General features: G+C 36.0%; 5 protein-coding genes across 10 annotated transcripts; 4 read left to right on the top strand and 1 right to left on the bottom strand.

Annotated features, from left to right (window-relative positions):
- The first annotated feature begins 1150 nt into the window (after window positions 1-1150).
- Window positions 1151-4309, top strand: LOC111805165 (endoribonuclease L-PSP family protein). The gene is made up of 6 exons (XM_023690093.2): window positions 1151-1437; window positions 1968-2083; window positions 2425-2469; window positions 2567-2640; window positions 3543-3592; window positions 4020-4309. Exons 1-6 carry the CDS (start codon window positions 1254-1256, stop codon window positions 4124-4126), a joined length of 576 nt encoding a protein of 191 aa, XP_023545861.2. The 5' UTR covers window positions 1151-1253; the 3' UTR covers window positions 4127-4309.
- Window positions 4310-5383: 1074 nt separating this feature from the next.
- LOC111805151 (NADH:ubiquinone oxidoreductase, 17.2kDa subunit) lies at window positions 5384-9300 on the top strand. 2 transcript variants are annotated; one of them, XM_023690072.2, is made up of 9 exons: window positions 5384-5684; window positions 6187-6243; window positions 6573-6625; window positions 6745-6796; window positions 7737-7802; window positions 7880-7933; window positions 8293-8335; window positions 8652-8696; window positions 8823-9300. In XM_023690072.2, exons 1-9 carry the CDS (start codon window positions 5540-5542, stop codon window positions 8884-8886), a joined length of 579 nt encoding a protein of 192 aa, XP_023545840.1. In that variant the 5' UTR covers window positions 5384-5539; the 3' UTR covers window positions 8887-9300. The 2 variants fall into 2 exon arrangements, with proteins under 2 accessions (XP_023545840.1, XP_023545847.1); XM_023690079.2 differs by having other exon boundaries at window positions 5385-5684; window positions 7886-7933.
- A 332-nt stretch (window positions 9301-9632) lies between these two features.
- Window positions 9633-12655, top strand: LOC147793795 (RNA-directed DNA polymerase (reverse transcriptase)). Its single transcript, XM_087125088.1, has one exon. It carries the CDS (start codon window positions 9747-9749, stop codon window positions 12051-12053), a length of 2307 nt encoding a protein of 768 aa, XP_086981214.1. The 5' UTR covers window positions 9633-9746; the 3' UTR covers window positions 12054-12655.
- Window positions 12324-17035, top strand: LOC111804293 (1-acyl-sn-glycerol-3-phosphate acyltransferase). 5 transcript variants are annotated; one of them, XM_087125091.1, is made up of 8 exons: window positions 12396-12429; window positions 14407-14498; window positions 14641-14735; window positions 14913-15259; window positions 16144-16293; window positions 16372-16470; window positions 16559-16651; window positions 16746-17035. In XM_087125091.1, exons 4-8 carry the CDS (start codon window positions 14933-14935, stop codon window positions 16980-16982), a joined length of 906 nt encoding a protein of 301 aa, XP_086981217.1. In that variant the 5' UTR covers window positions 12396-12429; window positions 14407-14498; window positions 14641-14735; window positions 14913-14932; the 3' UTR covers window positions 16983-17035. The 5 variants fall into 5 exon arrangements, with proteins under 5 accessions (XP_023544839.2, XP_023544815.2, XP_023544830.2 ...); XM_023689047.2 differs by lacking the exon at window positions 14407-14498 and having other exon boundaries at window positions 12326-12429; XM_023689062.2 differs by lacking the exon at window positions 14407-14498 and having other exon boundaries at window positions 12326-12429; window positions 14907-15259.
- Window positions 17036-17666: 631 nt separating this feature from the next.
- On the bottom strand, window positions 17667-20511 carry PUR5 (phosphoribosylformylglycinamidine cyclo-ligase, chloroplast / phosphoribosyl-aminoimidazole synthetase / AIR synthase (PUR5)). The gene is made up of 8 exons (XM_023656796.2): window positions 20062-20511; window positions 19570-19664; window positions 19392-19493; window positions 19238-19297; window positions 18601-18773; window positions 18408-18510; window positions 18161-18319; window positions 17667-17938 (listed from the first exon to the last, which is right to left on the bottom strand). The coding sequence occupies exons 1-8, from the start codon at window positions 20405-20407 to the stop codon at window positions 17768-17770; spliced, it is 1209 nt and encodes a 402-aa protein (XP_023512564.2). The 5' UTR covers window positions 20408-20511; the 3' UTR covers window positions 17667-17767.
- Window positions 20512-20975: the final 464 nt, after the last annotated feature.

Raw genomic sequence — 20975 nt, 5'->3', positions numbered from 1 at the left:
TTTATGTTAAATTGTTAAATGATGTATTTGTTTGTACTCACATTTTGTATTAAGTAGTGAGTTAATTAAATTTTAAATTAATTTCTTAGCATAGATTAAGGTTCGTGTATATCATAATATAATTCAAATATTTTAAGTATAGTAAAAAAAATTATTTCCGTATTTTTAAACTTTATCCAATATCTTTGATAATTCTAGATTTTGCCAGGAATAAACTTTTAAGTAATTCTAATTTTTATTATTCTATTTAGATATCTTTTACATTATATGCTCTTTTTTTAGTTATATTTAGAAGGGTAATTCAAAGATGCGACTATTTTTATTCGTTTTATTTAAAAGTGAAACTAAATTAAATGAAGCAATTAAAACAATATATATTTAAGTTACTTACCATGGTAAAAACATTTATTTAATTTTTTTACGTGTAAGGCTGTCTAAATTATTAGAGAAAATAGAGAGAAGAAAATAAATTTAATTAATTTGACATTTAGATAGTTATGAAAGTTTAGAAATTTAATTAATATAATTATAAATTTTTCATAGACATGAAATAATGTTTATTGACTGTGTCGCTCCGAGAAGTCCACTAAACTGCAGAATTATGATTCGCACGCTACTGTCTTGCCTCTAATTATTGGCTTTACTCGATATAATTCGCCTGTGGATTCCAGTCGTTCATCTAACCGGTACGTAGTGACCTGCTATCGCTGTGGGAGCAGCTCGAACAGTTCGTCGACAGTCAACTGGTTCGGAGTCAAACGGAATACAACGGAGGGGTGCAAATTGATACAATTATATAAAAAAAAAAAAGTTCAACGTTCGAATTGATACAATCTGAGCTTAGGGTATATGTCGATTTTTTTGCCTCGTCCAAAAGATTGGATTGTATGGAAAAAAATTGTCTGATAATTTATCTATACATTTTTTATTTTTTATGTTTACAATTTTATTGTTTTACTGAAACAACAATATTTAAATACACTACTTTTTTATTCAACATTCGGATGTTTTTTTTTTTTTTTTTTTTTTTTTTTCTCTCAAAATAATTTAAAAATATTTATAAAAATTTAAATGGGGGCAGAAATTGTAGATGCTAAAATTGGATGCTTTGGCATTAGGTATTTATTTATTACGTACTAAAAAGGAGACGTTTTTTGTGCATTGCAAAGGCGTTTAGTTCTCTAATCGTTATCGCCGAACAGTATCTGAGCTGCTCAGTGCGAAGAGTGAGGAGGAAAGCAGATCGGACAGAGATGGCTTGGTGTGCTGCTCGGGCTCTTCACATGCCGGCTTTGGACATCACTGCATTGCGCTCCAAGACTCCCTTAGCCGTCGGCGTTGGTTGTGCTTCGGTGGCTGGAACCACCTTGTGCCGATCTTCCTCAACTTCCAAGCGCCAAATTCCATTCGCATCCCTCAGCATTTCTACCGATGCTAGTACGCCCTCGTTTTTCTGCTTATTTCCGATCGATTCCTCTTTTGTCGTCGATCAATTTTCGCTATCGATTAGTGATTGCGGTTTTGTGTTGTCCTTGACTCTTGTTTTGTCGAAACCTCAATGGATTTTGTAGGGTTTAGTTTGTGTTTCAGCTCAGTTGTTATTAGAACTTTGAAATCTGAGCGTTCTTTGCGATTAGGTATAAGCTTGGTGATTATTCTATTCACAGCGTCAACTTAGATTGGAGGATCTTTTTGGCATCCCCCTTATGGAGAAGGGTCTCCTTGTCCCTTGGTCCGCTAGGCTGTTTTGGTCGCTTAGGCGTCTTTATTCAATGAGCGTGTTGAATTCTTTCCTAGTTGTAGATGAAATGCGGAAGATAATTCTTTGGCGGCTTTCTTTTTTATAGTTGTAGATGAAAATTCTTCCTTTCGGGAAGAATCAAATAATTTTTCTTTTCAAATATTTTTTTATTCAGGATTATAACAGATGCATAACCACCCCTTAATATTAATTTCTTGTGTGGTAGGTATCAAGGAAGCTGTTAAGACTGACAAGGCACCAGCTGCATTAGGGCCATACTCTCAGGCTATCAAAGCTAACAACCTTCTCTTTGTGTCTGGTGTCTTAGGTCTGAATCCGGAGGTAGTTTCATCACTTAATTATTGTTATTTTCTACTTGATTGTGCTTATGAGTTGATTAAGGGAATGTTTGGGAGTGGTTTTAAAAATGGCCAAAATCACTTATTTCATGCCGTTTTGAGTGGTACAAGTTGATTTTGGCTATTCCAAAATCACTCCAATTCATTCCCTAAGTGGGTTTTTGGATGCCGACTTGGGCATTGCTTGGAAGGTCGAATATTTTAAAATATTGGTATGAAAAAAAAAAAAAAAAAATACAGAAGGATGGAGTGGGTTTCAGTGTGTGCGCATGTTCGTATTATTGTGCTGCCTAATAGAGTGTTTATCTTCATGTTCCAATACAGACAGGGAAATTTGTCTCAGATGATATTGAAGGCCAGACTGAGCAGGTAATGTTCATTTAGTAGGGTAGTTGCTCGTATCATGTCCATGTAAATTAAACTTTTGAGCTGGATATAAAAAATTATAAGTCAATGGAATTTGCAGGTCCTAAAAAATATGGGTGAAATATTGAAAGCTGGAGGTGCCGGCTATTCTTCCGTGGTCAAGACAACTATTATGTACGAACTTTTGGCCTCTTTTCTTTCTGATCATAATATCTTCTCTATTTAATTTAAATAAGATCTTAATAACTAAGGAGTTGATGGTAATTGTTTTAAAACATGGTTTTCTGCTTTTGTATACTTTTAGGAACAATTTTTTGAGTGACTTATTAAAGTTAAGATAATTGTCCACAACAAACACTATTTACTAGTTATTCTGCTTGGTTCTATTTTCCATTTTTATGTTTATTCTATTTATCTAACCTTATTCCTTAACCCCGTACACTTTGTATTAAAAATCATTTGTCTTTTTCATTAGTTTTGCATGATTCATTTCAGAAACTTGACAAAGTATACCTTTTGCTAATTTACTTGATGAGTAGATTCACGAAAGTATTTAAAGCTAGATCAAGATGTAAGTCATCCTTTGAGTTCAAAATGGATAAGGCTTTCGTTAAATAAATTGTTATAATTAAATTTATAACAATTTAATCCTACGATGAAAAATTTCATAAAAACTAAGTGCCAGTTTTTATATGTAATGATTTAAACTTTCTAACTTATAAACACATTTGGTCTCTTTTTAGTTTTTTAATTTATATATGTAAGAAATTCCATTCCATCCTTATAGTATTTTTCACAGTAAGGGACTAAATGGTCTCTTGAAAAACTTGACTAAACTATTCTAAGTTTTCAAGTATAGGGACTAATGGTTACATATATAAGTTGAGAGATTGAATTGTTTGAAACTAAACTGTTACAAACTAAAACATAGAGACTAAATTGTTACTTTTATTGAAGTTCAAGGACCAAAAGTGTTTTTAACATCCACTTAGTAATCTTTCTAGTATTGAAAGTGTCATTCAGAACATTCCCATGTTTTTCCTGTGATTCAGTTTCTTCGCAAATCTTTCCTGCAGGTTGGCTGATCTTAAGGATTTCAAGAAAGTAAATGAGATTTATGGTAAATGTAAGTTTCGTTAAACTGAACCTCTAACCTCTGTCTTATCTAATACCGAGCATTTAATTTAGATATGCCTTTATGATCACTCTCTGTCCCCATTACAGTTCAACTTTAGTTTCTAGAATATAGTTATTTGAGTGAGTTCGAAAATTACAACTTGGATTAATTTTGTATATGATTCTACTTGGTGAAAAAGATGAACTTTTCTTTTTCGCGTTCTATCTGGCTGTGTGATATCTACTACTTGGTGGTCTGGTTATTTTGGGTCATGTTTCATTTACTGAAGGATAATTTATGTCCTGGTGAAGTTGTGATTCTATCTAAGCTGCTTTGATATATTCTCTTGAGATAAGGATGCATTCTTCATTTTTACAGATTCAAAGCTCAAGTTGAGAGTGTTTTCACATTGTTTTGTTTGCCACTTTTTATGCAGACTTTCCATCCCCTGCTCCTGCTCGGTCAACATATCAGGTTGCAGCATTGCCTTTGGATGCTAAGGTTGAAATTGAGTGCATCGCTACACTTCGAGATCTTACCTAGTTACAGGTACCCACCCAGCTTTGAAGACATCATAAATTAATAAGATGGAGATAGCAATCACGGGAACACCCCAAAATCCCATGTGGCTTTTGTATTCCCTGAGACTTTCTTCTTGTTACAGTAGAGTGTAACCGCTTGACGGTCACTGCTTTTTAGCAGTGAAACTTGAAGTTAGATGAAACATATTGATATTGTTGCCTTGAGTTTTGCAAAATAAGCATCCAACAGGTCAATAGATAAGAGTAGATAAAACCTTGGAATCCACTTAACCGTTTAGCTCCTCTTCCAACAAAACCAACTTTCTTTCCTTTGAACAATGAACACAACCAAGCCTAAGAAGATTTGGCGTTTAGGGATTTTAGCCAGAAGCGAATCATAGTCATTGAAAATTCTTCAGAGGGTGCTTAACAAGAAATGCTTTATTAAAACGTTTGTTGGTCCCTTTTGGTTCAGAGCTGAAACTCCAAAGCGTCCATCATAAACTGTCCAATTCTTCCAAAGACATCCACTCCCTCTCCCATTCCTGCCCTGCCCTGTCCTGCCCAGCCCAGAAATAAGAGACACCATTACATAAGAGTGGCGGCAGGACGGACACTCCCAATCAATCACGTGGAATTGCGACGGGATGGTGCACTCCCCTAGACTTCGATTTCTCAAACAAATTGGGGTGATTGATCATTCGGAATTGATGGATCATTTTGTCCTCAATTTGGGTTCGTGCTGAAAGAATTGATAAACTCAATTATATATTTCTAAATCAAAATACAATAAACGATATATATACACACACACCATCAAAACCATTTTGAATGAATGCATAAGCTCGTTTTAGAAGTAATTTCGTGAATTTTGGCTACTCAAAGCAAACGTCTTCTCACATTTGATCTTCCATTTCTGTTGCGACGTTTGAACAAGCTCTAAGTTTTCATATACATTCTCCAATACATACTTGACAACAATTTTATGTATAATATTTAGGACAAAATTAGTTTATCATTGAGTCCGGTAGTCAAATTAAAATCTTAAATTTGCTTAACCTTATGAAACTAACAATTGTATAAGTTTTTTTATTTATTTATTTTTTATAATTAAGATAATGAGAATAAATAAACTCAAACTCAACTAACAAATATATAATAAAGTTGGAGGGTTTCGAATAATCAGATTGAACTAAGAAAAAAGGAAAAAAAAAAAAAAAAAAAAAAAAAAACTTTTCCTTCAATTTTACCATTTGAGGTTTTATTCACATATCTTTATTCTTCGTTGGCTTATTGGGAGAACGAGAAGGAAGTCGAGGGATTTTTCGAAGCTTCAATTGAGACAGAACGCGATCGGAAGGCAAGCTCTACCAACTTCTGACGGAGAGCATAATCTTTGTCGACGTAGAAGAGGATAAATTATGGGCGTTCTGTAATGTCCGTGCAAACTGTGCTAGGAGGAAAGATAATGTCGAAGCTTTTGAAGAAAATTGCCGGCTTCTTCACCGACAGAACTCTGATGGGAGTTGACAAAGCGGGAAACAGATACTTCTTTGTAAAAGAAGAAATTGATGGCATAAGTAAGTAGCTCTAAATCCCCTTAAATTGCTCATTCTCATTGTTCCATAACTGCTTTTGATCGGAATGAGGATCTTGTTCTGTAATTTGTCTTACATTTGGCGTTGTGAGATTCCGACTGAGTTTTTGCTTCTTTTTGTTTCTTTATGGATTTCCAGTTGCATTCACCAATTTTAAGAACTGTCGGAAGTCTGAAATTACACAAAAGTTCACAGCTAATCTTAATCCATGGAAAGCCAATAATTTCCCCCGGAAAACTGTTGAACTCTTTCTTCTGCTAGTGGTTTCAGCTCTGTGTGCCTTTGCAATTGAATTATAAAATTTTAATCATTGGGGCCTTTCCCTTTATCTTAGTCGACATTAAATGAATGTTATTCCTGAGATATAAAGAGCAAGAGCACTCATGATTTAGCTTGATTGGTAATTAGCTGCCTTTCTTAAACAGTGAAACTTTTATTACTGTACGTATACAGCTCACACAACTTTTACTCATTGGTTTGCTAGTGAAAGAGAAGAGATGGGTGGTTTTTAAGGGTGAGGATGATCCAACTTCAATTCCAGGTATGCATTTATGTACCTATAGTTAAAATTTAAGAGAAGGCCTTTGTTATTCAAATCATCTGATTATGTCGTGTTTAAACTAGGGTTTGAAATATTGGGTAAATTATAAATTTTATCCCTATAGTTAGGAGAAAGTTAGAATTTAGTCTGGATGATTTTTAAAGTTTGAACTTCGTCTTTATGATATGGTAAAACCTCATAAATAGTTTTTATGATTTGATATTACCCTCATAAATGCTTCCTCCTTCCAAGTTGGATATGTAGTTTAGGAGGAACTCGACATGCTGGTGGTAGGTTTTTGTGATGATGATTGCTTATATTTGCTGCAGTGGAATGGATATGTTGGTTAAATGGGCAGCGTAAAAAGGCTCCAACTCCAGAGGTAACTTCTTCCATGACCAACCGGATCTCTTTGCATCCCCCTTGATTGGCCTGAAGAATGGTGATTGGTGTGCTACTCTTGATTTAATATTTAAATGGTTCTTTTGTCATTGTCTTCAGGAAATGATGGAGTTAGAAGCTAGGCGTGAACATGTACGACAAAATGTTGCCTGTATGTTGACTCTTCATGCCTCTTATTCCTTTGTTGTTCATGATGGAATATTTTACAATATGCATTTAGAACTTTCAACTTCTCTCTATGCAAATTGTAACTCATATACATACAGGCAGAAAGGGATGAACTGCATTGTGCCTAAAATGGCCAAATATAAGAATCTCCAAACATATTCATATCTGAGAACTGCTTTTTGTACGAACTGATCGTGAACTTTATAATCTTACTTAAAGACCTAAGAAGCATGGATATGGATGCAAGCCTCAAATACAACATGACATACCATTTAAAAAAAATCTAGGACATGGACATGAAAAAACACGTTTATTAGAATATGCAATTTTATAATACATCAGTTTTATACTAGAAAGAAATTCAAAATCAATAAGATTATGCGTTTATATGCTTGAAAAATGAGTTTGATGTTTTTTACTCTCAAAATTTATTATTTTTGTACTATATTATTATGTGTCTATTTAGTATACTTTACGAGTGTTTGATACATGTTTAACAAATGTTGGATCTATATTGGTTTTGTACGACAACTAGTGTCAGACTCATGTATTGTACTTAGCAAGTATCCAATATGTGTCCATCAAGTGTCGAAGTGTCTGACACATGTTAGATATGGTACATGGACACCCTAGCTAAATAAATTGTCTCTGCTTCTTAGCTTAAGACATTCGTTCAAAATTATTTTTTTCTGCCTTATATCTTCTTACAAGATGGTTTATGCTTCCAGTTGGAATTCATCTAGCTCAACTTTTTTTCTGTTAACGAATTCATATTTCTTTTTATGAGATACAGAACCGGATCAGCATTTGATTAGCAATTGAAGTTCAAATTTTAATTTTGTTTGATTCTTTTTGAAGAGCCAATACCATTCTCATTCTTTGACTTAACAAGGTCTTTTTGGAAATTTGTATGTCTAATTTAGTACTCAAGAAAGAAGAGATGGAAAGAAAATCTAAAGAAAGCAATCTACGGAAAGTCGTTAGCACTGGTGAGTTGCTTATTTACTAACTCACGTGCTTGTTACTTGGAGCATATTACTAACATTCTTTTGCTGCATGGGTCAAGTTGCAGGTCCTAACTTGAAAAGCTTTATTCGACAATTTCCAACTGGTTCAGAAGGTATCATATGATCTAATAATGTATTTTCTTACCCCTTTATTTCCTCGTGGTCCTCCCCCCAAGATAAAAGAAATGTATTTGCTTCAATACTTAGAATAGGATTTTCATAATGGCTATATTGAGATAGAAAGAAGCCGAGGTTTCCATTTGTATCACTTGCAAAAGCATTTGGTTTAAAATAATAATTTAGAAGGATCTTAATTTTCTTCATTTGGTTGATTACTTTCTTGTATTTCTTCTGGTCACGTATACCTCGCTCTCTCCCAAACCGATAGTCCTTCATTTCCTTTCGATCAGAGTTTATTTTATTGATTCGATACATATAATTGTTCATTCATTTTGGTTTTTCTTGAACAAAGGTGCTCAAGACAACGAAGGATCGGCTGCAAAGGATAGCCTGAGGTAGGTCATTCATTTTGAATGTCATAACTATTTAACTTTTTTCTTTCTTATAATTTTTGACTCAATGCTATGGTCTTCCATGAAAAATTTTGAATGTACTTTTCCATGTTGTTCGCCTTTGCCATGTGACTTGTATTGAGTGTTATTATTCTTTCTGAGTTTTCTAGGTAATCAATATTGTGATCTTTTGGCATTTATTCTGTTAAAAACATCTAAAGTTTTCTTTTGCAATGTATTTAATTTGTAATTAATGTGCTTAAATTTAGAGAACTGTTCCTTACTTGTAATATGGATTTACCTTTGCTTCAACTACCAGGAACTCAAAAGAAAATGAGGCAGCTAAAGAGCAACCAATTCCAGAGTAAGTGGATTTTTCTTTCTTTCTGATCTCACTCAACTTATTAGTCATAACTATCAACATTAGAGCCATAGGATTTATGTACTAGCTGAATTATGTATCAAAAAGTTGCCGTTCTTTCATTTTCAGGTCCTCCGAGCCCATGGGATCTGGTCAAACATTCAGACCAGGAACGTGGCAGCCTCCAACATGAGTGCTGATGCTCTTCAACTTCAAGAGAAGAACTCTCCAACCCTTGAACTAGCAGTACAAGACTTCTGTATCAGCAATTTTGTATGCTTCCGTTTACTCAACATTCAACTTTTTCCGAGGGACGCCCTTGTATTTGACTCTTACACATCCTGCCCCATTGTTCTAAACACAAGCTTGTCACTCTGCGTCGCCTTGGTTTCAAATGCTCATATAGTATTTGGTGAAAGCAGCAGGATAACTATAGTTTTTTAAATGAATATCCCTAAAGAATACGTGTCGGTAGCTGCATTGCACTAGTCGAGTCACTATGGGATAAATATCTCAATATTGATTTAACCCATTTGAATCTCATTTAAATTTTAAATATGTTTTTATTTTAATATTTAAGTTATCAAATACAATATATATTCCTTTCTTTGAATATTTCAAAATTTTCTTAGTAAATTTATCTTTTCGTGGACTTATAAGTTTCAATTATATAAAATTAATTAATAAATCGATATCGATTAATTATCTAATTGAACTTTTATGTATTGTAAGACAAGTTCATATTATAAATATTGTATGTTAGAATTTAATTATTTGCATGTAAACTAAATTTAATTTAAAAGTTTAAAAGTTAAAAATTCAAGTTTTATTACCGTCACTAATTCTAATTTTTTTAATTAAAATTAAAGTGGAAGATTAAATTCTAATTTAATTTATATATATATATATATATATATATATTTTCATAATCTAGCTGAAAAATTTCGGAGGCTGCACCGGGCGACGGAGGAGATGAAAATCTTCAGACCTCAACCAAACTGAAATCGTGGCTGTTTAGGGAATATAGCGGCGACCTCCAGCCTCAATCTTCAGATGCTCATCCACCTAAGAAAGATAGCGACACCATTGAAATCCAAGCTCTCATCTTCCTTCAACAAACTTTACTCTGATCGCCCATTGAAGCATTCGCCTCTTCTCAAGCTTCCGTTTCAACATTCTGTACAAACCCTCACAAGGCCCCAACTCGAGGCTCTAGTTCTATCCCGATTCTCCCAGGGCAAGTTCTTCGACCTTCTTCGAAATGTTGTTGCCTCTCCCTCTGTTCTTTTCACCGCCTCCCAAAATCTCATCACTCCACTCCCAAGCAATCGCCTCAATGCTCCCGACTCGCTACTCAGTTTCGATATGGTCTCTAGTTGCTTTTCGGTCGAGGACATGGCTCGGGAGCTCTACGAAAATCGTTTCGATGTTGGTGCTTGCTGTGTTCGGTTGGAATCATCGGAAGAGAAAGGTGAGTTTCTGGTCTTACCGAATTTGAAATTGAAGGTCTTACTCGAGGCTATTAGGATTGTGTTGGAAATTGTTTATGACGAACGATTTGTAACGTTCTCTTATGGGGGGCGTGTCGGTATGGGGCGGCACACTGCCATTAGGTACCTGAAGAACTCGGTGCAAAATCCTAGTTGGTGGTTTACCGTTGCATTTCGTCGCAGAAAGTTCGATTCTGTACATGTAAATAAGTTGTGCTTATTGGTGCAAGAGAAAATTAAGGATGATATTTTGATTCTTATGCTAAAGAAACTGTTTGAATTGGAGGCAGTTCAAATTGAATTGGGTGGTTGTTATTTAGGAAGGGGGTTCCCTCAGGAAAGTGGTTTGTGTTCAATCTTGTCTAATATATACTTCAATGGCTTTGATAAAGAAATTCAACAAATACGTCTTGAAAAGAATGAAGAAAATCCCAAGTTCAGTCTGGACGGTACTGTTTCTTTCCATAATCCGGTGAAAATATATGCCGTTAGGTATCTGGATGAGATATTAGTTATAACATCGGGGTCGAAGATGCTAATAATGGAGTTGAAAAGCCAGGTGCTAAGGTATTTAGAAGGGAATTTAGAATTGGAAGTGGATCGAATGAATACTGCAATTCATAGTGCTGTCTCCGAGAAAATTAGTTTCTTAGGAATGGAACTACAGGCAGTACCACCTTCAGTTCTGCATCCACCAATGTCCGAAAAGGCAATCAGGGCTCGGAAGAAGTACCTTAGACAGAAGGAAGTTAGAGCAATAGAATTGAGAAATGCCCGTGAGAGAAACAGGAAAAAATTGGGATTGAAGATATTGGGTCACGTGTTCAAGAAATTGAAGCGAACCGATGGCTTGAAATCTGAATTCCAAATCGAGAAGGAAGTCACAGAAATCTTCAGAAATTGGGCCGATGAAGTAGTGCGAGATTTCTTGGAGTCTTTGGAAGATAATACAGAGTGGCACCGTCCGCTGTCAGCAGGTGATTTCCTCTCCTTAAAACACATAAGAAATCAGTTGCCAGTAGATCTTGTGAATGCTTATGACAGGTTTCAAGATCAGGTAAACCAGCACTTGAATCCTCTAAAGGCCAAAAAGGAGAAGGCTAGGGAGGATGAAAAGAAAAGATTGGGTGAAGAAGAACGATATGCTAAAAGAACAGTTGAGGACTTAACAAGGCTATGCATCAAAGTTGAAGCTCCTATAGAGCTTGTTAGGAAGGCAGTGAAGATGATTGGATTTACAAATAAAATGGGCCGTCCTCGGCCTATCAGCTCTCTCATTGCTCTTGAAGATACAGATATTATCAAGTGGTATGCCGGTGTAGGAAGAAGGTGGTTAGACTTCTTTTGCTGTTGTCATAACTATAAGACGGTCAAAACTATTGTAACTTACCATTTGAGGTTTTCTTGTATTTTGACATTGGCGGAAAAGCATGAATCGACCAAACGGGAAGCCATGAAACATTACAGTAAAGATTTGAAAGTCTTTGATTTAAATGGCAAGGAAGAGATGCACTTCCCAACAGAAAGAGAAGTTAAGATGTTGGGAGAAAGAAATCTTGCTGACCCATACCCTGTGGATGGGGCTTTTTCTTTGTTTCTGATTAGATTAGTCACTGATGAAGATTCATATCCTTGTATTGCTCATTTTTGCAATAGAACAGACTCTATTCTATATAGGGTCCGATTACTGCAAAAGACTCTGAATGTCAATCCATCTAATGGAGTGGAATGGGTGAGAGGGATGGGAGTGATTCATGAAAGTTTAAATCAGAGATGCCTCCCTCTATGTGCTGATCACATCAGTGATTTATACATGGGGAAAATCAACCTTCAAGACTTGGACTGCACCTTATCATTGGATATGGACTGAATGTAACTCGTTTCACTTCCGAGTTCCTTTCATGTTGGGAAGATGCTAATGAGACCCACTGCTTGTTTTGCTTGCCTGGACCACAAGCAAGCTATTCAGTTCTACAAATGTTGGTGAACCAATGCCCATATCAAGGAATCAAAAGGGGATGAATAGACTGTGTCTGAAAGAAACAGCAGAGGAGAGAGAGACTGAGACAGAAATAAAAAAAGTACCTACATGAGCCTGCATTATTCTCTCTTATCGTTAGGAAGTTAGTACGTTAAAAGAATGAACACTACAAGTCAATGTGGCTCTCTCTTCTCGAAGAAACTTGACAGAGACAAGGTGGACAAGCTCATCGCAGCAAAGCCCTGGGGGAGATCTTCATTATTCTGTAAGTCCTATTCTTCTTTCTGCCGTAGATTCCAACTTTTTAATAGCATAAATCAGTGTAGTAGGAGATGCAGAGGATAATACGTTTGGCATAAGCGATTGCCTTGCATTTGATTTATATCATTTTACTTCTTATTTGGTTGTTGATGTGAAATGACATTGTCTGCTCTTCTTAAGTCTGGTTTTTCCCTTTAAAATAATATATACACTAATATCGGTTGTTTTCATCGTTGTTATTTGCTTGTTAAACCTTTGAACCATTTATTGTGTTGTAGCATCGGTATGAAGCCACCGTTCAGGTTGTTTTGAGGTCTCCTTGTAATCCTAGAAATGATTGTTTAGGTTTACTACGGTCAGTGACAATTTTTTTAATAGGAAACATGAAACCATCTATGCAGTAGATACAAAAGTAAGTCCACTCTGAGATAGTTACAAGAAAGGCGGCCTCCATTGAGACGAGAGTCCATAAGCCTTAATTACAGAAAGGAGATAAAATACTCCAAGATAAAGCTAGATAAGTAGACTAAAGGAAGGAGTGTGTGGCAAAGCTTCATGCTTGCGTAAATGCTGAAAGTCCTTTTCACCGGGTGTAATAGCAATCAACATCGGAATGATACTAGAAAAAATGATCCAAAGAATCTTGATAGTAGTTCCAAACTATCCTTTGTGGAACCTGATGAAATAGAGTGAATTGAGACGGTATTTTGTAAATACGTAATTATCTTAAATATATTAACTATTTCTATCTTTTCCGATCGCATAGCAGGGACAAAAGAAACATCTTATTCTTTTTTCAACAATTTTTTTATTTTTGGTGAACCTCTCAATAGGATTCGAACCCATAGTGCGCACAAAGTCCAGGGTGCGCACAAAGTCCAATATATCTATAATGTAAAGATTAGTTTTGTTCAAGTTTTTAGGTTGTTGAATTATTTATTTAAATTGAATGTCTTAGGAACTTCCTTTAAAGGGGTGATCCGCACATGATCTTATAAAATTATTTATAGCATTTTTCTTTTCATGCATTTTGAATTGTCAACATATCTATATATTTGAATTTGTCAACATATCTCTTTAATTATTGTAATTTAGAACAAAAGAAAATACAAATCCTACTTAAATATAGAGAATTAAAAATAATTGAATTCAATATCAATAGTTTAACATAATCAGGTAAATCAATTTAGGTCAAAGGAAAACAAAAAAAAAAAAAAAAAAAAAAAATATATATATATATATATATATATAGGTGAACCAATTGTTGTTTTGCAAGTTATATGAATGCCAGGCGGACAATAAGATTAAAAAAGCTGGCCTACCAGAGAAGTTTCCAGATCCCACATTTTTTCAATGGAGATCTCCTGCATCTAATTAATTCATTTATCATTAGCGAGTCATTAAACGAAATTGAAATTTAACTAAACTTTATGCCATAGTTGTTTTTTTCTTTCATTTTGCTATTATTTTCAATCCAATGTAGGAGTAAATTCGAGTAGGTGGATTATAAACTAGCTTAATAATTTCATTTAATGATTACAAGTTGATTGCTTAATTTATAAATTTGACATTAGGGGTGTGCAAAAATCGAGTCTCATCAAGCTAAGCTAATTGGTTTAATTCAGTTAGATTTAGATCAATGATATGATGTTATCTTTGAACATAAATTTTACTGATTTTTTTTTATTAGACTATTTAAGCGGGATGAAATTTAGTGTAAAAGTGAAGAATATGGAAAAAAAGAAAATTATGAGGAAAGGAAAATGATGAGAGAGAAAGAGAATGAGACATTCAAGTCAAAACATGTACAAGTCTTTTTTCCTCTGTTTTCAATATTGACCAAATGAAAATTTAAATTTATGAAAAGAACCATTTTTTGATTACGAAGTTTCTTAGAATATGGAAAGGAAAACAACCAAATTCTTTAAGGAATAGTCAAATGCACATGATTCAACTGCTGATCATAAAATTTGGTTTCGAGTGCCATTTTTGGTGGTAACACACAAAAGCAAGATTCTGGTCTGACAATGGCGGACGAGAAGGGCAGTGGAAACAGCTTTCTTTTGCTTTCTGGTTTGTTCCAAACATTTGTTTTTTACTTCCTTCTTCTTCTTCCCATTTAATCCACCATTTTTTTCCCATCTTTTTCTTCATATCTTGACTTCATTTCCCAAGTGGGCGTGTTTGGTTGGTCTTTCACCTAACTTTTCTGCAGATTCTGGGGCTGTTTGGCTGCCCAGAAAGTTATTTAACATCCAAGGGATTCAACCCAGAAACAAGTAGAAAGTTCTTCAAAACCAATCCCAACTGGTAAGTAAGTGCTTAAAAGTGCTGTTTGGTGAAAGGGAATGAGTTTCTCAATGAACTAACAATGTTAGTCAGAAACCAGAAATTTGTTGCTTCTTTTTTCAAGTAATCATTCTGAGTTTTGTGTTCTTCACTGTACAATTCATCCAAATAACAATCTGATATCATCCAAAGCTGCAGGGGGTATTGGCATAAACAAGATGGAGATGGAGAATCTTGGAGGTTCTTGTTTGAGGAGTAGAAGGTTAGAGAGGTGGTTCGATACAAGATATGAGCCAAATAAGAAAGAAGCCCCAAAATGTTCAGTTGATGAACAGATATCAAAACAGGAGAATGGTGATGATATATATGTGGATGATAATGGGTGGAGTTCTGTTCTGATATCATGTTTCAGAATTATCACTTGCTTTCTCACAATGATGGTTACTACTTTCTTTTGGGCTCTGATTATGCTTCTGCTCCTGCCATGGCCTTACCACAGGATTAGACAGGGCAATATATATGGCCACCTCACTGGTAGATTACTGGTAAACTCATCTTTGGTCCTGTTTTTTTGTTACTTTATAAAGGGATGTTCCAAAGATCGCTTTGTATTTCTTCCTTGTTTGATAAGGAGTTTGATAAGGCCTTTGGGAGTGCATTGGGTGAACATTCGTGGGTGGCAAGGTCAAGTGTCGATGGGCCTAGGACGCAATATTGTCAGCTTTGGCTCGTTATGTATCGCCGTCAACTTAACGATTTTAAAACTCGTTTACTAGGGAAAAGTTTTCATACCCTTATAAGAAATGTTTCGTTCCCCTCTATAACCAATGTGGGATCTCACAATCCACCTCTTTAGGGGCCAGCATCCTTGCTAGCACACTGCCCAGTGACTGGCTCTGATACCATTTGTAACAGCGTAAGTCCACCGCTAATAGATATAGTCCACTGTGACTCGTTACGTATCGCTATAAAGAATGATTACATTCCTTCTCTCTAATTAAGATGTGATCTCACAGATGCTAGAGTCTGCTCTGTGGGAGTGCACATGGGTGCATGAACGTGTGCGGCTGAGCTGGAGGGCTTGGTGTTGCAAGGGTGAACACTCGTGGGCGGCGAGGCCAAGCACCGTTGGGCTAGTGGTGCATACGCGTATGGCTTGATGTGCACATGGGCGGGCAGCCTGGTGAGCATGCGCATGGCCTGGCGTTTGGCATGGGGCTGTGACTAGGCCTTCATTTGAGCGTCTGCCTCCTTAATTGCTAACCATACCAGCCTGAATGCAATCATGATCCCAATCATGCTGCAAATCACTGTCTACACCTAAACCTCTTTAAAATATGTTTGAAGCAAAGATTTTAATAGAATAGGTTGAGTTATGATTGAGTGACAAATCTTTATACACTTGGTTCGTTCGTTCGTTATCTTGCAGATGTGGATACTTGGGAATCCAATAAAGATTGAAGGCTCTGAATATTCCCATGAGAGGGCTATTTACATTTGCAACCATGCATCCCCTTTGGACATTTTCCTCATAATGTGGCTGACACCCACAGGGTCTGTTGGCATTGCAAAAAAGGAGGTATCTATCCCTTATGTAACAAATCATGCATCAGAATCTCTACATTGTTTTGCTAATATTGAGGTTTTTTTGGCATAGATCATATGGTACCCTCTGTTTGGACAACTTTACATTCTCGCTAACCATCTTCGTATCGATCGATCGAATCCAAATGCAGCAGTTAAATCCATGAAACAGGTACTCAAATTCTCCTGCACTTGTTTTTCTGTCAAGTGACGTTTTCTCGTCGATGTCAATAATAGTATCTGTTCCTCGATATTCTTAGGCAGCTCGAGTAGTTGCGGAGAACAATTTGTCGTTAATCATATTCCCCGAGGGTACTAGGTCCAAGGATGGAAGGCTGCTACCCTTCAAAAAGGTAATGTTAAAACCCTTTTGGATGCCAAGTGTTTGTTTGAGTTGCTGATGTTTGACACTCGACATGATGGCATGTTGTTCATGTTTCATTGCAGGGCTTTGTCCATTTGGCATTGCAAACACAGCTTCCAATCGTTCCTATTGTCATGACTGGCACCCATCGAGCTTGGAGAAAGGGCAGCTTACATGTCCGACCAGCTCCTCTGACCGTGAAGTATCTACCTCCAATAACAACAGATTATTGGACAGTAGAAAAGATCGACGAACACGTTAAAATAGTACACGATACTTATGTCGAACACCTACCGGAGTCGCAAAGACCTCTTCAGTGATAAGAATCTTATGTTGCTTCATTTTCAAAAGAAATCTGCATGTTTTTTTTTCATCTTCATGAATTATCCTTAAGATTGAGGATGACTGCAATTTCCATCCATTTTCTCTCCTCCGCTATCTCAGGTCATGATTATGCATCTGTTCGGACTATAGCCAATTCTCACATATTGGAGAGAAGCATCCTCGATCAAGTAAGCTCTAAATTTTATAAGAGAATCAAAATTGTAGGGTAGAAAATAAAGGTAGCTTGCTTAGTTACCTTACCGTATATACGCCAATTTAATATCATCGCCATATAATTTCTCATAAATCATTGAAGAAGGCCACCTTTTTAGTCCAAAAGAATAAAAGAATATACCTTTTCTCCCGAGTGGCAATTTGGCGTTCATCAATTATTGTAATTTTCTAAGTTCTAATTAATGCAAAAATGTAAATATTTTTATTAAATGGAAAAGAGAGTACATAATGCGATCATTATTTCTTTTCATTGCCCCAAACATGTCAATATTAACTACTACAGTTCTTCAGGCATCCAAAAGATTATATTTCAAAAAAAAAATTAATGTTTTTTCTTTAAATAAAAATTGGGTAATTTATTTCAATAAAAACCCATTGGAATGTTGAACCATCCATACATATCAACTTATTTGATACAGCATTGTGATATTTTAAGAACGCACATGGACCTTAAAGATGTCTCCTTCAGTTTCATAAAACATCATGGGTTTAAATGCTCAATTCCTTGTCAACCAAAGCTTTTGGATACAAAAGTTTCACTGATAGATTACAAAAATCTTACTCCTTCGCCCTCTGCAACCTCTCCAATGAGGTAAGCACTCTGAGATCCATGGTTGTCATTGAGTATTCTTTGCGACGCCTCCTGGTTCACAACAAGAACCATGCCAATCCCCATGTTGAAAGTGCGTCTCATTTCCTCATCTTCGATCTTCCCTGCCTGATTCGTTACCAATAAACAAAATACGAACATTAGGTATGCTATCCATCGTATCTCTTACATTTTTTTGGAACAATACCCAAATGTAGTTCCCAGAGACATACAAATAAAGGAATAAGCCAAGCGATCGAATCGAGGAAAGAAATACTTAAGTTCATCATATTTTCAGGGCAGGGAAAACTTGAATTTTCTGAGGATTAACAAACAAAAGTTCATATTTACCTCTTGAATCCAATTAAAAACAGTTGGGATTTCCCATGAATTCTTGTAAATGACAGCTCCAAGGCCATCTGGAAAAACTCGGGGAATATTATCGGTAAAACCACCACCTGTGATGTGGGCTATCCCCTTTACCCCTCCCTTACTGATAATGTCAAGTACCTGTGGTTGCAAAGAGAAAGAGTTACAGTATTTTGATGTCAACCAAACCTCAAGTGTATAGAAAAAATGACAAAGTCTGAAGGATGACCTGTTTGACATATATCACAGTAGGGGCCATTAAGGCCTCACCTAGTGTAACATCTCCACCAGGAAGTTTATTTTTCAAGGAAAGACCGCTTCGCTCGATGACCCTATAAGATATGAAGCATTGGTAAGAGATCATACTCCGTGTTTTCCATTAAGAGTGTAAGCCAAAAATATGAAGGTACATCCCAACCAACCTTCTTACTAGGGAGAATCCATTTGAATGGACTCCGCTTGAAGGCAAGCCAATAAGAAGATCTCCAGCCACAATGTTTTTTCCATCAATAACAGAATCTTTTTTTACAACGCCTACTGCAAAACCACTGAGATCATATTCACCGTTTGCATAGAAGTCTGGCATCTCTGCAGTCTGAAAATTCAAATCAAAGCATTTAGGACCCAATCCACCATGGTTGATACCTTCTGATTTAGGTTTCAACAACTTAGCAAACCCACTAGGAAAAAAAGAAGATGACGAAAAGGCAAAGAAAAAATTTGTCGATAGCTTAAATAGAACGAAAATTTCTTTTTAGAAGATGGATTCAAAGCATACTGCGTGCAGCTCACGAGCAATATCAACAAGTCCCGATTCAAAATGAAGATTGAATTCATATCAAGTTTTTCATAGCCACTCTATTCTATGTTTCAGCCATAGGCCATAACACATGGGCAGCAAAACCAACAAGTTGTTTATGAACTTTATTGTCATGTAGGAACTTAGGAACCATTTGAGATCAGCTTGAATACAAGAAAATTAATTCATTCCAATCCAGATTTACACGGAGAGCTTGACTCCTCAGTACAAAACAATTTTAACAAAATAATCAAATATACCTCACCACCCAGAAGAACACAGTCGGATTGTTGGCAACCAGTCACAATACCTTTTATCACCTAAACACAGAGAAGATAAGCTATATAACACATGTTGATTCATATGAACATGGAAAAAACCTACCAATCAACTAATTTCAACTTTCATCCGTACCTTTTCTGCAAGGTCAACATCCAGGCGGCTTGTAGCAAAGTAATCAAGAAAGAATAGAGGTTTTGCTCCAGAAGTAATAATGTCATTGACACTCATAGCAACCTGGGATAGAACTTATTTATGAGACTAGAGTTAATGAGTATAAATTGCATAAGTCTCCACCATATAAACAGCCTACCAAATCAATTCCAATAGTGTCATGAATCCCCGTTTCAAAAGCAAGCTTTAGTTTAGTTCCAACACCATCAGTGCCAGCAACAAGATATGAATCACCTGTTCATCAAAGTTTATTCAGCAAAGAAAAAAAGAATATCTGGAAAACTACAAATCAACAGCATCCATCAAACTCTCGAGTTAATATAACATAAGAAAATTCTCTCATCCATTCAACCAAGCCTTACTTCTCAGCTCACAGCCAATATGAAAATCATATTAGAATCGTTACACGGGGATAGTTTTCAAATAATTAGCGAACCGAAAATAAGCTGGAACGTAAGAACAAATGGTTAAACATGTAAGCAGCCTCTAGTTTCGTTTTCAATCCATCAAACCAAAAACCAGTTAAGCCTCGAGTTGAAAAATCAAGAACCAAACCCAAAAACTCCAACGAACAGGGCCTAAACAGCTTCCATAGTTACAAATTCAAAAGGGGCGCCGAAAATGAACAAACCTAGAGGAAAAAGCCCTCCAAAGCCGCCAATACCAGGAGCCATCTTAGCGATCCTCCTCACAAGCTCTGTACCGGCGTCTATGTCTACTCCAGCATCCTTATATGTAAGACTTTCTTTTGCCTCGACACGTGAAATCCTCTTCGGTAAAGAAGAGCCAACTCCCATCCTCCCAAATCCTCTAGGTTTTACTGAAAATTGAATCGACTCATTCCCGGATAAACATTTGGGGGCTTGAACGCATAAAAACGGCTTGGTAAGGTTCGACTTCGGCTGCGAATAAGGGCTGTTCAAATTAGCTAAACAGCCATTGAACTCAAGATTAGTAGAGAATCTCATGGTCGCCATGGAAAGAAGAGGAGAGAACAGTGCTGGTTATCAGTTGTAGCCGCCGGAGAAGTGTGAACGGCGGGAGTGGCACCTGAGGGTTTTACAGAGGAAGAGGAACAATGGATTAGGGGAGGGGAGGGGGTTAGTTTTATTATTTTAATAATAATAATATTAATATGAAATAAAAGCCTCGGTGGCTACAAAATAAATGTTTCCACTCAAATGCTGCATGTAACAGCCATCTAATGAAGTACTATTCACTTTATAACATAAAATATTTTATTAAAATTTTAATATAATTCTTCATTTTAAAAATTTAATCTCTCAAAATTTCACGGCACGTGAAAATGATCAAAATGTCCTTACGTTGTAACTACTATTACTAGCGACCATTGTGCACCTACCATTGACGGCAATTGTGAACATCACTGTAACAGCCCAAGTTCATCGCTAGTATATATTTTTCGCTTCAATCCATTATGTATTATCGTCGACTTCACGTTTTTAAAACCGTCTGCTGCGGAGAGGTTTCCACACCCATGTTTGTTTCCCTCTCTAATCGAACATCTCACAATCATTGTCGACG

This window comes from Cucurbita pepo, chromosome 1 (assembly GCF_057944985.1).
Source record: "Cucurbita pepo subsp. pepo isolate OVF chromosome 1, ASM5794498v1, whole genome shotgun sequence".
In the NCBI taxonomy this organism is placed as follows: Eukaryota; Viridiplantae; Streptophyta; class Magnoliopsida; order Cucurbitales; family Cucurbitaceae; genus Cucurbita; species Cucurbita pepo.
Note: the sequence above shows the minus strand (reverse complement) of the source record. Positions and strands in the feature narration are given on the sequence as shown.